The sequence below is a fragment of the Plectropomus leopardus genome, chromosome 9, assembly GCF_026936395.1.
Source record: "Plectropomus leopardus strain MGB_pleo_1.0 chromosome 9, ASM2693639v1, whole genome shotgun sequence".
NCBI lineage: Eukaryota > Metazoa > Chordata > Actinopteri > Perciformes > Serranidae > Plectropomus > Plectropomus leopardus.
Window position 1 is genome coordinate 35,517,759 of NC_142184.1, and position 15,133 is coordinate 35,532,891.

The following is a 15,133-nucleotide window of genomic DNA, read 5'->3' on the forward strand; positions in this document are numbered from 1 at the left end:
CACTTCCGTTTTCACAGCACCACACACAGTGTTTAGCCACCACACCCTCATCAGTTACACTGGTCAGCAGGATTTCTGTGTGTCGGTGTTAGGGTGTGGTTGGTGCTATGAGCAATTCAGTGTCGATAATATATTTGTCCTTTTAGGTTGTCATGAGAGCAGCATACCACAGAAACAAACAGAGGCCATTGTTTAAATGATCAGGAGCTCTGTCATCATGGAGTTTGCTTGCATTTCTCAACCTTCCACATATATTCTACACGCTGTCACTATTCATTTGCATACTTGTAAGGTACTTAGCAGATTCTTTTTTATACAGAGACTACAACTGTACAGCTGTTTATGCTCTGAGGTGTTGTTACCATGATGTCAACAAATGCACATGGTGGGATGAAGCAGCACAGTCCTTATGTTTACACAACAGCATGGACTGACATGATGGTTAGGATTAGGCAACAAAGTCATGGTAAGGTTTAGGCAAAAGAGGCAAATAGTAAGGTGTAGAGAAAAAAAAGCGAACTTCAGATTCCCACGTAAAAGTTTTTTGTTTGTGGGACCTATCCACCTCCCCACCCACCCAATCATGCTCCTTATATCACATTGTTACCAGCAGCATTATTACCTGAGGCTGTCCTGAGCACACACGACCAGTTGCGTCCAGTTGCATTCTTGAGTGATGCTACCTGTGCACCTTGCATGTGGACGTGCCCAGTGCCATATGCCAGCGTATGATAACACTGCCACTGATTCTGTCTGAGTGCGCTCTCATCTGACACCGTCCAGCTGTGCTGTGGTTGGACTTTTGGTGTTGCACTCATACGCCAAAAGCACTGACAGAGTAGCACTATCTGACAAGTTCAGAGTGAAAATGGACTGTTCATTCCCATGCATATGATGCTCAGAATAATCACAGTCCCTGGCTCTTCTGCCAGCAGCTCACAGTTACTACCCCTCTCACCTGTGCCAGTCAGTAGGTGTAGGACACTAGATTTTTCTGTAGAATCTTTATCAGCAGAGTCTTAAAATGCCTCCACTTTCTAAAATTTTTTGTTGCATTTTATATTATTTTTGTATTTTTTGTGTTTTTCTATGTTTTTCTTTCCAATTAGTTTCGTATATTTTTTTTTAGCATTTACATTTTTTGTACTTTTTCTTTTTGTCACTAATGTGCAAATGAGCATATGATGTCATCAGGTGACTTTTAGTGATTTTTAGAGCTAATGCTACTAAACATTGTTCCGAAGATTTGCCCTTTGACCTCCTAATTTGAGAATATTCCACTTAAAGGAATAGTTTTAAATTTTGGGAAGTTAGCTAATTTGCTTTCTTGCCGAGAGTAAGATGAGAATATGAAAAGGTAATTTCTCTACACAGAATATAAAGCTACATCTAAGAGATGGTTAGCTTAGCATAGCAGCTAGCCTGCTGTGTCCAAAGTTGAAAAAAATGTGTTGTAGCAACACCTCACTGCTAATTAACATCACATTTGAGATGGAGTACAAGGAAAACCCCCAAGAAATAATTCAACACGTAACTTCCATAAAGCCACAAATTGTTGAGCTTTTATACTTTGGTTTTTGCACAGATTAAACAAATCAAACAAGTGTGGTTTAAAAATAGACACAGATGAAAATAGGCTAGCTATTTCAAGTATTAGCCCTTTGAAACCAAAATCAACATCAGTTTTCTTGTGCTGCATTCAGACACCTTTCGCAAGCTATTTGGCCCTGTGAAACCAGAGCAAATGATTTTCTTTCAATAACATGGGAGAAAAAAAAATTTCTTTCAAATAAGAGGGGAGGATTATTAGAAAATTATCCAAAGAGAAAAGGGAAAAATGTTCTGCAAACTATTGTTATAGTAATTTTATATTTTAACTCATGTTACAGAAATGTTTGCATATTTTCAGGTATTTTTTTAATTTTATTTTTGGGCCATGTCCTGTTAAGTTGCTTCTTGCCTTCTCCCCATGTATTTCATATACATCAAACCAATTTGCAGAGACTTTGGATGGTTAATGTTAAACTAAGTCTGCTAGCTCTCACTTTATTTTTAGCTTAAAGACATGACTGAGTTATTGATCTTCTTCCCATTTAATTCTCAGCAAAGAATCAGATTTTTCCTAAAATGTCAAAATACTAAAATATCACCTACCCGGTTATAACATCTTAGAAAAGAAAACAAACTCTTTACAGTTACACAGATAACTGCTTATTTTCCTCCTGGACCTAAATGGAAAATGTAGTCCCACTTTTAGGTCTTGTCTGGAAAACTAAAAGGCTATTTCTGTTGAAATGTGTGTGTGCTGAAGTGTGTGTGTGTGTCTGTGTGTGTGTCATTGGTCACAAGAAACAGGCACATACTGTAGGACCATTTTTGGTCCTTGCTCCCTTCCCATCGCCACACTGTCATCGTTGCCCTTCACTGAGGTTAAGCTCAGACACAGCAAAGTCTGGAGGAGAGACAGACAGAACTGAAGGTCGAGACAAAACAGGGAGGAGTAGCAGAGCTGATAGCTGACCTACACATGAGGCTGTGCAGGCATCACAGTCAAAGTTCAAAGGCTTTCCTGACTGATAAATCCTCTTTTTCACTCACAGAGGAGTGGCAGTGTAATATCACTTCCTAATCAGGACTGACTGTGTTTGCACAAGTATATTATTTATTCATTTATAGACTCCATAACTCTATTCATGCCGGTATATTTCAAACATATCTATACCTGATGCTGATATTGAAATCACAGAGTAAAAGTATGAGAGCAGCTTCTTACACAAGTTCAAAGAGGTATGAGCACAGCATTCGTGACGTCTGGACTTATTAGACGTACATAAATAACCCTCACAAATCCTCCCGGGCCTTGAGGATGTTTACCGAAGCTTGTAATGTTGAGTAATGTTGGAGCGGACATCTGAACAAGGAAAGGATTCCTCAGATTCCCCAGCTAGAGAGCAACATTTGTTCTGCATTATCAAGAGTTAAGATATGAGCTCATTGTTCCTTTTTAGGAATTAGTAAAGTAGGACACAAAGAAGCTGTGACTTTATATGTATATACAGTACAACAGTGACCCCTAATGGCCATATTGTAGAGTGCATTAGGAATCTACTGATTCTCACAGGATTTGTACTAAGAGGATGATAAACTGATTGAAGGTTTTTTTTTTTTAACATGTAAAATACAACAAAAACAGCTGTTAAAACCATATCAACAAAAGAGAAAGAAAAAAAGGACATGAATTCCATTCTGCAGATTGCACTAATTTACATGTGCGAAGGGTAGTAGGAAGAAGCATAAACTTTTTTAATCCTACCCCTTTATTACATAATCAAACCGTTATCAAAAATCCCCATATTTAAATTCAAGGGTTGTTATATATGTACCAACATAATAATAATGCAAACGCCAATTCCAATCAAGTCGGATGTTGTGTAAAACGGAAATAAAAACAGAAAACAATGATTTGTGAATCCTTTTCAACCTATATTCAATTAAATACACTACAAAGACAAGATATTTAATGTTCAAACTGATAAACTTCATTGTTTTTTTGCTAATATTCACTCATTTTGAATTTGATATCTGCAACATGTTCCAAGGAAGCTGGGACCGGGGCAACAAAAGACTGGGAAAGCTGAGGAATGCTCAGAAAACACCTGTTTGGAATATTCCACAGGTGATCAGGTAATTGGAAACAGGTGAGTGTCATGAAAGGCTCAGTCGTTCACAAGCAAGGATGGGGCCAGATTCACCACTTTGTGAACAACTGCATGAGCAAAAAGTCCAATAGTTGAAGAACAATGTTTCTCAACATACAATTGCACGGAATTTAGGGATTTCATCATCTACAGTCCATAATATCATCAAAAGATTCAGAGAATCTGGAGAAATCTCTGCACATAAGCGGCAAGTCCAAAAACCAACATTGAATGCCCATGACCTTTGATCCCTCAGGTGGTACTGCCTTAAAAACTGGCATCGTTCTGTAAAGGATATTAACACGTGGGCTCAGGAACACTTTGGAAAATCATCATCAGTTAACACAGTTTGTTGCAACATCTACAAGTGCAAGTTATAACTGTACCATGCAAATTGAAAGCCATATATCAACAACAACCAGAAATGCTGCTGGTTTCTCTGGACCTGAGCTCATCTGAGATGGACTGATGTAAAGTGGAAAAGTGTGCTGTGGTCCGACGAGTCCACATTTCAAAACGACTTTGGAAATCATGGATGCCGTGTCCTCCTGGCAGAAGAGGAAAAGGACCATCCAATCTGTTATCAGCGCAAAGTTCAAAAGCCAGCATCTGTGATGGTATGGGGGTGTGTTAGTGCCCATGGTACATCTGTGAAGGCACCATTCATGCTGAAAGCGTAGCTTCGTAGTAAAAGAGTGTGGGTACTAGACTGGCTGGCCTGCAGTCCAAAGCTTTATTTCCTCAGGCAGGTTGTTCCAAAGCCAAGGGGTCCTGATGGCAAAGACGCAGTCAGCTTTAGATTTAAGCCTCAAATCTGGAACGGCCAGAGGGGCCCCATCCGAGGACATGAGGCTGCGAACTGGCTCATAAGGGATCAACATTTCTGCTATGTAGCTTGGGGCCAGACCCGAGTGATCAGTAAAATCTTGAAATCAAATTCTAAAACGGGAGCCAGTGGAGGGAAGCAAGAATTGGGGTAATGTGATGTTGTCTGTTTAAACCTGTGAGAAGCCGAGCTGCTGCAATCTGAACTAGATGGAGGCCAGAGAGTGATTTTTGATTCATGCCAGAGGAGGAGGGAGGTGTTAATTTGCATTGTTACTACTACCACAAATGTTAGTAATGACTCAAAAACAATTTGACCCAAATTTTCTCCACAAAGCGGCTTCCCTCCAATAATCATTCAGATTTTGACCATGAACAACTACAGTTAATCTCCCTACTTTGATTTTCTACATGTAAGTAACCTGTACCTACCCTTACACTCGTCTGCATGTCATCCCTGTGTCTTTGTGTCTTTGTAATGGTAAACAAAACAAACAAAAAAAACCAAAAATCAAACAAACAAACAAAAGGCTGATGCTTTTGGCACCCAGGTGTTTGAGGGGTGTTTTTTGGGAGCTAAATGATAATGATGATTTAAAGTTAAAAAAGAGATCAGCAGGTGGATAGATGGGGAGGACAGCAACAGGTGTTTAATCATCATTACCTGTGTTAGATCAAATGGTTTATCAAATATAGTGTGTGTGTGTGTGTGTGTGTGTGTGTTTGTGTATGTCTTATATCTGTTTTCTGTGAATCAATACCAAAAATAGGCCCCAAAGCCAGACGTTATACTGGCTCAGAGTCATATCGTTTTTTTTTCCATCTGAGAAGCTGAACTGGGAAGGAGACAGAAGGACGCTCGCCCAGCAAGGCCGTAGGCTACGAGTTATGCAGACTCAAGACCCAAGGGAAATAATGCGGCCTTCTTTAAGCATAGCCTCAAACTTTGAGGCCAAGATTTATGGCTATTTCAGTACATGAAAAGAGCATCTGCATAGATCAAAGACAAAACAAGCATAAGGGTGGTATAAGCTGCGTACACTCAGTCATCTTCCAGACTACTCTGCTTTGTATGTATCTATTTCAAATCAAAGTCTATCATATCTGATCCTGCATGCAACAAGTGTTTTTCTCTTTAAAGTATTCTTGAGACGCCGGTGTTTTTGACTGAAGCTTATTCAAGTGTTTTCAGCAAAGGATTAACTTGACCACTTTTCTTGACAACGTTGGGACAAATTTGCCACAATTACAGCCACTCAGGGTGGAAAAGCCAATGTGACTACTGAGTGTATATAGTCAGTGTTTGGGAGTAACACAAAAGTAAGGTGTTAGAGTGAAATATTATATTTTACAGGTAACGATGTAATATAATGACATGATATATAAGATATAAGATGGTTTCAGGTCATATTATTGTCACATAATGCACCACCTGAAATAAAGTGTTAATTATTTTCATTTTTTTATTCATCCACATCATACTTTTTTTTCTTATGTATATTTCACTTATTATTCATACCTGTATGCTCAATACTACCTTAAGTGTTGCTTAAAAAGCTAACGCAGATCTATAAGATTTCTGCTATATTTCTATAAAGAAAATATGTTTCCACATAAAAGAATCTAGAAACTTTGTGCCTTCAAACACATCAAGAAGCCCCCCACCTCACTTCAGTCACTTCACTTCACATGTTGTCACAAACTGGCTCAGTGACAAAGAGGGAGTCAACACTGGAGAAAAACAACCATAATTTATTCAACTAAGACATACAAAATTTAATAAAACATACTAAAACCAAAAAGTCAGAGAGGATGTCTGCTGGAGGAAGGGAGAGAACAAGTCAACAGCTGGGCCCGCTTATATAGCCTGAGAAGGCCCAGGTGAACCTAATCAGCCTCATCAAGCTAACTACCCTCGGTCAGCTTTTGCATTTTGCAGGAATTCAGGGAGTGAGTAGATCAGTGAGATAAAGTCAGCAGGAGATGATGCAACATACACATTCAAGCTCATCACCTGCAGCCAGACAAACCATTGTTCAGCATGTTCAGCTGATACCAAAATTCAAGCTATCAGTCTTTCGCACTGCAGACATTTTGACATTTAATGTTAATGTTTTTGGCTAATATTAGTTAGGCCTGAAATGGTTACCTTAAAAAGTGCTTAAAATGTAAATGATTTGGTAAAATAATTTTTAAATATGTGATAATGACAATTATAAATGTAGTCTTCTGAAGAAAAAAATCCCCAGCTTTTGTGTTTTTCTTTTTAAATCCACTAAATCTTACAATTTTTGGAATTCCTTGCCAAGTTGCTCATTGCCTTTCAAATAACAAATCTCACCAATTCGCTCAGGGTTCAAAGATTGAAATTAAATAATTGTGAAAGGTGTCTTTACAAAAAAAGTAGTGTCCACCCAGCTGTCAAAGGGTTAAGGTGGATGCATGGTGGAGGTCACCCCATAGACTGTAAGTAAAGATAGTGATTTTCTTTATATACAGTCTATAGGTCACCCAACAGTCTGTTACTGTCGTCGTATAAAACTACACTTCCCAGCATTCAGTTGAAGGTTGTAAATTGCCATTAAATGAATTTTTATAACCATAAATTTACATGTATCCATTATGTTAATGCTTTAAATAACCAAAAATAGACGCTGAAGTAAAAAATAATGCGTAAATGAAAATAAAATATATTTTCCGCAGGCAGGCCCTCACCATATGACGAAGCGGAAGTAGCTGCTTCTTCCTTTCCTCCATTAGGTGAGTACGTGGTGGGAGCGTGTTTTACTCAGCTCTCCGTAAAATAGTCAGATTTAAAGTCATTTTACAGAAATACTGGCCTCGATTTTAGTAAAGTAACACCGTTAATTTGTTAATTTACAGATCGCAACCATGGGCCGCCGACCAGCCCGGTGGTAAGTTGTGTTCTTCATGATTTGAGATCAGGGCCGGTTTAGTCTCTGAGAGGAAAATGGCAGCGGCTCCGGCTCGCACCATGTGCACCGCACTGACATTCACACAAGCCTGGCCGACAAACACAGACAGTTGTTTCAGTGTAATATTCAAAAACACGTGTCCAGTAACGTTACTTAGCATTTCTTGCTGTTAGTTTTTGTCTCCACCGCTAATTCCAGAAGTTATTTGACAGCTAAAAAGCGCTAATGTTAGCATGTTGAAAGCCACTTGAGCTAATGTCAGCTAGCATGAGGCTAGCGCGCTAACGTCCAACCCAAACTCAGCCACTTGTAGGGTTAAATAAAAGTTTCACATTCTACCTGTATTCTTAAAGCTATTTATGGCATTTTTAGTTTGGGTTTTAATAGAGTCAGCAGAGTAGTATGACAGTGTAAAGTGGTTGACTGATAGAAGCTCAGCAGTCGTAGAAAGCAGAGAATGTGATTTATTTCGGTGTTAGGTGGTTTCTGAATTTCCTTTTAGGATTTCTGTTGGTGGCAGAGACCGCTTTCAAGACGTGTCGCGACCAGTTTCCTCACAGTAAATACGAAAGAGCTTATATACGATTACTTTATTGCAATGTTGACTTAATGCGTCCTTTGCATCTTGATAGTAGCTTTATTTCCGCAGTGCACCGCTTTTATTTAGGGATGGGACAATTAATACTTATTTCTTCTTGTCAGCAATTTCTATATATAACTATATTAATAGAGCTTAAGCACTGACCCAAAACTTGACTTTAAAAACCCACCCACACTGTTACACTGGCTGACATTTTCCTTCATTATCATGAACACAAAGTATTTCATTGATGTAGTATAACACAGTTGTTGTCCCTGTCTCCATCACCTAAAACATGGTATACACCTTTGCACTATTTCCATCTTGGGTGACATATAGTTTTTCATAATCATCATAAATAATGACAAAATGTGTACATATTTGTATTTTTCCATATTATTACAGTTTTTCGTGCATGCAATTTCCTGCTGTGCAATGTTTTACCACTTAACTGTGCAATAAAACTTGTAGGACATATTTGTATACTTCTACAGTACATATACTACACACCATGTGTGTATTTTAGTTATTCTGTGCAACAATCAATCATGAACTTAAGCCTATTTTTATAAGTAAAATGCAGTTATAGTTTAGATAGATTTCATATTATATTTTAATTATCTACTATACTTTGGTAATGTTTTGTCTTACATCTGACTCTTGAGCTGCTGTAACATGTGAATTTTGCTGTGTGGGTGTAATAGTATTATCCCAATCCCACACATGATGTGCTGCTGAAAATACTGACTTCAGAAACAAATGTGTATTAATCCACTGCTGAAAATAGTCCCAGTGTCAGTAGTTTTTTCCTGTTTTTGAGTAATGTTTACTGAAACCTATAGTGGACAGCTGTTTCAGGTAATTAATGAAAATGCAGCTATATTTGTTATCCATTGACATCTTGCACCAGTGACAGGACAGGGTCATTAGCACTTTGAAAAGATTTATCCGTAACTATCGAAGTGTCAGAGCAACAGCAAAAGTCAATGTTTGGGTAAATCATTTCATGTCACACTGTCTCCACAGTTACCGTTACTGCAAGAACAAGCCCTACCCCAAGTCCCGCTTCTGCAGGGGTGTGCCTGGTAAGCTGCTTCAATATCAATATTGTTGATCAACACCGTTGTTGTTGTAAAGATGTACGGAGTCAGGTTCAGCTGTCAGTGCCACAGCCTGTGGAGTTACCAAAGTAGCGGTGAGTTTTGATGTCTGTTTGCTGGGTCTTAGATTCAGGCTACAGTGCCATTTGCTAAAGTCTGTTGATAACCCTGCAGCTTATTAAGCCGACCAGTTGCGCTCTGGTGTGCTCCTGGTGTGCAAAGGCTGCAGACAGTGACTCTTTGGTTGTGTATGTCCTCAGCTGGGAGGTGCTGAGTGCTTTAAGGGACCACTGAGACATAATACTCTTTCCATAGATTGGTGACAATCTATGGAAAGAGGACAACCCCTCTTTGTGATGCTAGTCCCACTAGTTTGAATGTCTGACGTGTAGATATTTGAGAGGTAAGAGATCTGATTATGTGCATGTGGTTTGACGATTTCAAAGCTGTCACTCATGATTTTTTCCTTTTTCTAGATCCCAAGATCAGGATCTTCGACCTCGGCAGGAAGAAGGCAAAGGTAGACGAGTTCCCACTGTGTGGCCACATGGTCTCTGATGAGTACGAGCAGCTGTCTTCTGAAGGTGAGTCAAGGAGTCATGACAAAACGCAAAGGTGTACGTGTGACCTACAACCTGTTATTGGGGGGGTTTACTCTCTGTTTGGGAACAATTCGGACACTTTCAGTCCTAAATTTAACAAAAACCTCCTCCCACTGCTGTGCAGATCCATGTTACATATTCATATGAGACTAGATGGAGAATACAATTTATAAAAAGCTACACACAAGCTCTGGTGCTCGCAGTACTATGTGTGGAAATGGCAGAGGCTAGATTTTAAGTGCACTTGTGGTTTACACATTAATTTGTCTGCTGCTGCGTGTGTCGTCAAGCTTGCATTTGCGAGATTTAAGGTGGATGCACTGAGAGCAGACTGGTGCTGGTGATCAGAGCAGAGTGTCTGTTTGCTTCCCAGCCACTATCTGGAAGCAGGAAAGCTTAACAACATGTTGAGGCCAGAAGAGCAGCCATAGTTAGTGTTCACTTAAGTTTGTGATTTGTGACAATACTGTAACTGACTGCAGACCAGTGTGACATTTTGTATGGATACATTATGTCATTAATTCATATTTATTTTCCAGAAATTACAGTTCACGCCAGAATTTAAATTAATAAAAAAATCAAGGGCAAACACCTTCTGGTTAGTCAGTATGTTCTTGTCTTACTGAATTGTCATTGGTCAGTCGCTTGTGCTACATAAAAGGGGAAAAGCACTTCTTAATACATCATTTTCTGAGGCAGAAGGGACTTGTGCGGACCTGATATGATTTATTTTTGAGTGATATTATGTGTAACCCCTGGATTCCACAGGGCACAGCTGCTGATAGAGCCTCTGGAGCTGATCGCTGCCACTCTAGACAATGCTCTGTATCCTCATCCTGTGGTAGAGCAACACATATGAAGAAAAAGCGGACTAAATCAACTCCTTCTACATGCCAGCAAAATGAGGCAGACAAAAAACTGCCTCTTAAACTTCCCGGAATAACCATGTGGAAGACTTTACAAAAATGCATTGCAGTTTGAATGCGAATAGCAGCTCTAGGTGGAAACAGAATTACCATTTCAGATATATTTTACTCATGAAATAATTTGTCCCACCCCCCGTGTAGCTCTGGAGGCCGCTCGTATCTGTGCTAACAAGTACATGGTGAAGACCTGCGGTAAGGATGGCTTCCACATCCGCATGCGTCTGCATCCCTTCCACGTCATCCGCATCAACAAAATGTTATCCTGCGCTGGAGCTGATAGGTGAGAATCTGCCACCTGTGAGTAAATGGCTGCTTTAGGTTCTGACAGAGAGAGACGGAGAGGTTAATGAGATGTCCACAAAAAGGATGTGATGAATTGTAAATTTAGAATTGTTGTCCAAATCAATATTTTTATACTTATTGTGCCAAAAGGGATTTTTCCAAACTGTTGGACTGGGCTGTTAAAATGACTGCAATCTTAAAGAAGATTGACAAAAGATTTTTATACATGTTTTTAAATTATCGTGTGCAGTTCACCATCATATTTGCTCTGGTCTCCATCTCCTGTTCTTCAGGCTCCAGACTGGAATGCGAGGTGCTTTTGGTAAACCCCAGGGCACCGTGGCCCGTGTGCACATTGGCCAGGTGATCATGTCCGTGCGCACAAAAGCCCAGAACAAGGAGCACGTGGTTGAGGCTCTGCGCAGAGCCAAGTTCAAGTTCCCCGGGCGCCAGAAGGTAAACAAGCATGTCACCCTCGTCAGTACTGAAACCCTGCACAGGGAAAACATGAGCAGAGTTACCATGCATTCAGGGATGTCCTGATCTTCAGCTCAGAGTGACAGTCCTTTGCATTTTGCCATCATCTATGGTGCATGGTGTTTCACCGCCGTGCTTGGAGGAGAGATGGACAATGGCTAAGAGCCAGAGACAGTCGCACTCACCAGGCCACTGCAACAAAACCCCCATAAGCAAAAAGCAAATAGGAATGATCTGTGTAAACTGCTCAAAAGATGTACAGATGACCAAAATAATAGGGTGTTGATAGGTCCTTAAAGTCTTGAAATGTCTTATTCAGTATTATTGTCTTAAAAGTCTTAAAAGTTTAAAAAGTCTTAAATTTGAATTTGTGAGGCTTAATTGCCATAAAGCTTTTTATCTAATTTCAGTTATCCACCTTTCAGTGTCTTGTCAAAATGAATCAAACTCTTCAGTGTGAAAGTCCACATTTCTGATGTTACAAATCTTTAAACCTACCACTGAACTGTTTATTAGGCAGGTTTCCATTAACCTTCAAATTGCGCAAAATTGAAATTGCAAAGATAAAATACACCTAAAGGTAACATGTCAATTTAGAAAAAACTCCATTTATTGAAAAGTTTGTACACTCACATGGCGCGGTATTCCAGGCAATTTGAAAAAGCCATGTTTTAGAAAACTTTCTGGCTTTTCTAGGTCACATGATATTATGGCTGTGTGCTTGTCAGTAGGAACTGGCTCCCTCATGATGCAGCAGGAGCTACAAGAGGTGTTACTGCATCACATAACTCTGAGAAAGTTGAGCGGATCATCCATAAGTTTTGAATCCACAATTCCTCTGTAAAATCATGGACTATCACCTCCCAGAAATCCCTCATATGTGGCTGCTCCTATGAATAAGGGGCTTGCCTTTCCATTATGGCTCCACAACATGCCTACGTGGCCTTGGATTGAAAATAATGACGGCTAGTGTGGTGGCTGCAATAGAAATAAAGCTGCTAATGTTTGAACATCCATCATCGTGCTTCCTGGAATGTTATTGCCAGAGGAGAAGTCGCAGAACATCACTCAGTGGAAACACAGTCATCTCACATTTGTTTTATTGACATTTCAAAAATATTGCTTAAGTTTTGCGCTTATCTGTAATGGAAACCTGCCAAGTGATGAGGCAAAAAAGTTTAGTGTTGATATTATACTTTGAAAAATTAAGGAACAGCTTCAGTGCAGGGATTTTTTATTTCTTGATGCATTGCAGAGCTACTAAATTGCAATAACAATAATAAGATGCTCTATCAAATGACACTTGATGGGACTTCCGCACATGCAGCTTATTAAGCCGACCAGTTGCGCTCTGGTGTGCTTCTGGTGTGCAAAGGCTGCAGACAGTGACTCTTTGGTTGTGTATGTCCTCAGCTGGGAGGTGCTGAGTGCTTTAAGGGACCACTGAGACAAAATGCCTCTCAGGGGCCTCTTATAGGCTTTTACCCTGTTAGGTTAATTCAGCCATTTAAAGATTTCTTTTAACACTTAGTCATACTTTTTGGACTATAATTATTATTTTTAATCTGAATTTTTTTTGGTCCTCTCCTTCAGATCCATATTTCCAAGAAGTATGGCTTCACCAAGTTCAACGCCTGCGACTTTGATGAAATGATGGCTGAGAAGAGGCTGATTCCTGATGGCTGTGGGGTGAAGTATATCCCCAGCAGAGGCCCTCTGACCCGCTGGAAGGCCCTGCATGCCAACTAGAACTGCTGCCGATTTCTGTATTCAGACATCCAATAAAAGTGGGTTTGATTAAAAAAGTGATTGAGGTGATGGCTCTGATTTATTTCACAGGATTCATGCATTAGGCAGTGATTTCTCAACTCAGTCTGTGGTATGAGTAGTTCTGTTTATTTTGCCCAAATATGCTGAATCCAAATTTGCCTTTAGGGCTTTATAATATGTACAGTATGCAACACCCTCTCTCTGTAGTTTAAATGGTTGGAATTTATGTGAACGGATGCCTTAAAGCTGCAACTTGTGCGACTGTTCTTTTTACTGCCGGTGGTAGAGTACACTTTAAAGTGTTCATCTCAAATAAAACAAAATTACATGAAATCTGATGAACTTAAGTCTTTGACACCTGAGCAAATTGGCTGGATTTCCTCCAAAAACATGGGAAGAAGGCAACAAGCCATTTAACAAGAAAAAGACAAAAAAATTGGAAAAAAAGGGTTGTTATAAGCAAATGGCATAAAAATGAGAACACAAGAAAAAAGTGAAAAAGAGATATGAAAAAGCCATCTCTCTCTCTCTCTCTCTCTCTCTCTCTCTCTCTCTATATCTCTCTCTCTCTCTCATATATATATATATATATATATATATACACACATCCTCCTAAATCAATATTTTGTATGGCTTTGATTTTTAAGAACAGCACCAACTCTTCTACATATTAAATGAATAAGTTGGCAACATACTGCATCATGTATCTTTCTCCATTCTTGAATGAATTCTTTCGGGTCCTGGATGCTGGATGGAGAATGAAGCTCAACTGATCTTTTCAGAAGGTTGAGGTCTGGTGACACTGAATCACGTTCAGCCTGTTCTTCCTCAGAAATCAAACAGTGACCTTAGTTGTATGTTTTGGGTCGTTATCATGTAGGAAGAGTGCCCGGCGACCCAGTGCACGGAGGGATGGTAGCATCTCCTCTTTCAGTATTTGGCAGTAGATTTGTGAATTCACGATACCGTTGATGAAATGCAACTCCCCGACACCTGCGGCACTCATGCAACCCCACAGAAGAACACTGCCACCACCCTGCTTTACTGTGGGTACCGTGCATTTGTCCTTGTACTCCTCACCCTTTGGATGCCAAAAAGATTTATCTTCATCTCATCACTCCATAGTATAGAGTCCCAGTAGTCCACTTCTATATCAGAATGGGCCCTGGCAAATGCTAGACGGGCTTTTTTGTGCATGGGCGTCAGCAGTGGTTTCCTTCGCGGAGGACACCCGTGCATGCCTGTCCTCTGCAGTGTGCGTCCTATTGTGTCCTGTTTAATCTCTAATGCTTTTGCTAAGCCTGGACATTTAAGCGAGCTTCCCACAAGTCCATCCTTTTAGAATTTTTGGATCACTTTTGCTATTGTATTCTGACATATTAGCAATGCTTTACTAATTTTCTTGTAACCATGGCCTTTTTTGTGTAAGGAAATGATCTTCTTTTTAAAGTCTTGTGACATTTCTCCTCCATGTGGCACCATGTTTGTCAGCATTGAGTGGGAGTGGATTTGCTCTCTTAAATACTGTCCTTAATTGTAAATTACCTGGTGGCCACCTGTGTGATGTTGATTAGACTCATCTGGAGGTAAATTCCTGTTAATTGGAATTTTATCAGGTTTTATTCCTACAACAATCATTGGGCTGTACTCATTTTTGCACCATAGTTAAGTCATTTTGTTAGAAAACTTCCAATTTGCTTTTTGTTTCTGAGTAATCTCATTTAAAACCCATTTGCCAGAGATGTGCGAACATTTTAGTGTATAGGATCCCATAGATGGTATTTATTCTAAGGAGAGATATGTGTTTTTTGAAAAATCTGTTGGGGTGTGCACATTTATGCTGAGTACTGTAAATGTGTGTATGTGTATATATGTATATATCTTTTTTTGGTAACAATTGTAAATATAGAATCAAGAGAATAATAAGTGTGGTTTTC

The 15,133-nt window shown here is 39.6% G+C and overlaps 1 protein-coding gene and 2 non-coding genes across 3 annotated transcripts; all 3 read left to right on the top strand.

The window, feature by feature from the left end:
- Positions 1 to 7,261: 7,261 nt before the first annotated feature.
- rpl10 (ribosomal protein L10) lies at positions 7,262 to 13,235 on the top strand. Its single transcript, XM_042492291.2, has 7 exons — positions 7,262 to 7,283; positions 7,407 to 7,438; positions 9,066 to 9,124; positions 9,616 to 9,723; positions 10,809 to 10,947; positions 11,243 to 11,405; positions 13,020 to 13,235. The coding sequence occupies exons 2-7, from the start codon at positions 7,416 to 7,418 to the stop codon at positions 13,173 to 13,175; spliced, it is 648 nt and encodes a 215-aa protein (XP_042348225.1). The 5' UTR covers positions 7,262 to 7,283; positions 7,407 to 7,415; the 3' UTR covers positions 13,176 to 13,235.
- LOC121947594 (small nucleolar RNA SNORA70) lies at positions 9,308 to 9,440 on the top strand. The gene has a single exon (XR_006106086.2). It is a non-coding gene; the product is annotated as a small nucleolar RNA SNORA70 (small nucleolar RNA).
- Positions 12,748 to 12,880, top strand: LOC121947595 (small nucleolar RNA SNORA70). The gene has a single exon (XR_006106087.1). It is a non-coding gene; the product is annotated as a small nucleolar RNA SNORA70 (small nucleolar RNA).
- Positions 13,236 to 15,133: the final 1,898 nt, after the last annotated feature.

What these genes read in the sequence shown, in the direction of transcription:
- rpl10 (XM_042492291.2), top strand. Translation starts at nt 7,416, where the DNA reads ATGGGCCGCCGACCAGCCCGGTG. An exon ending in GGCCGCCGACCAGCCCGGTG is followed by an intron (nt 7,439 to 9,065) that starts GTAAGTTGTGTT and finishes CTGTCTCCACAG; the next exon opens with TTACCGTTACTGCAAGAACA. An exon ending in AGTTCCCCGGGCGCCAGAAG is followed by an intron (nt 11,406 to 13,019) that starts GTAAACAAGCAT and finishes CCTCTCCTTCAG; the next exon opens with ATCCATATTTCCAAGAAGTA.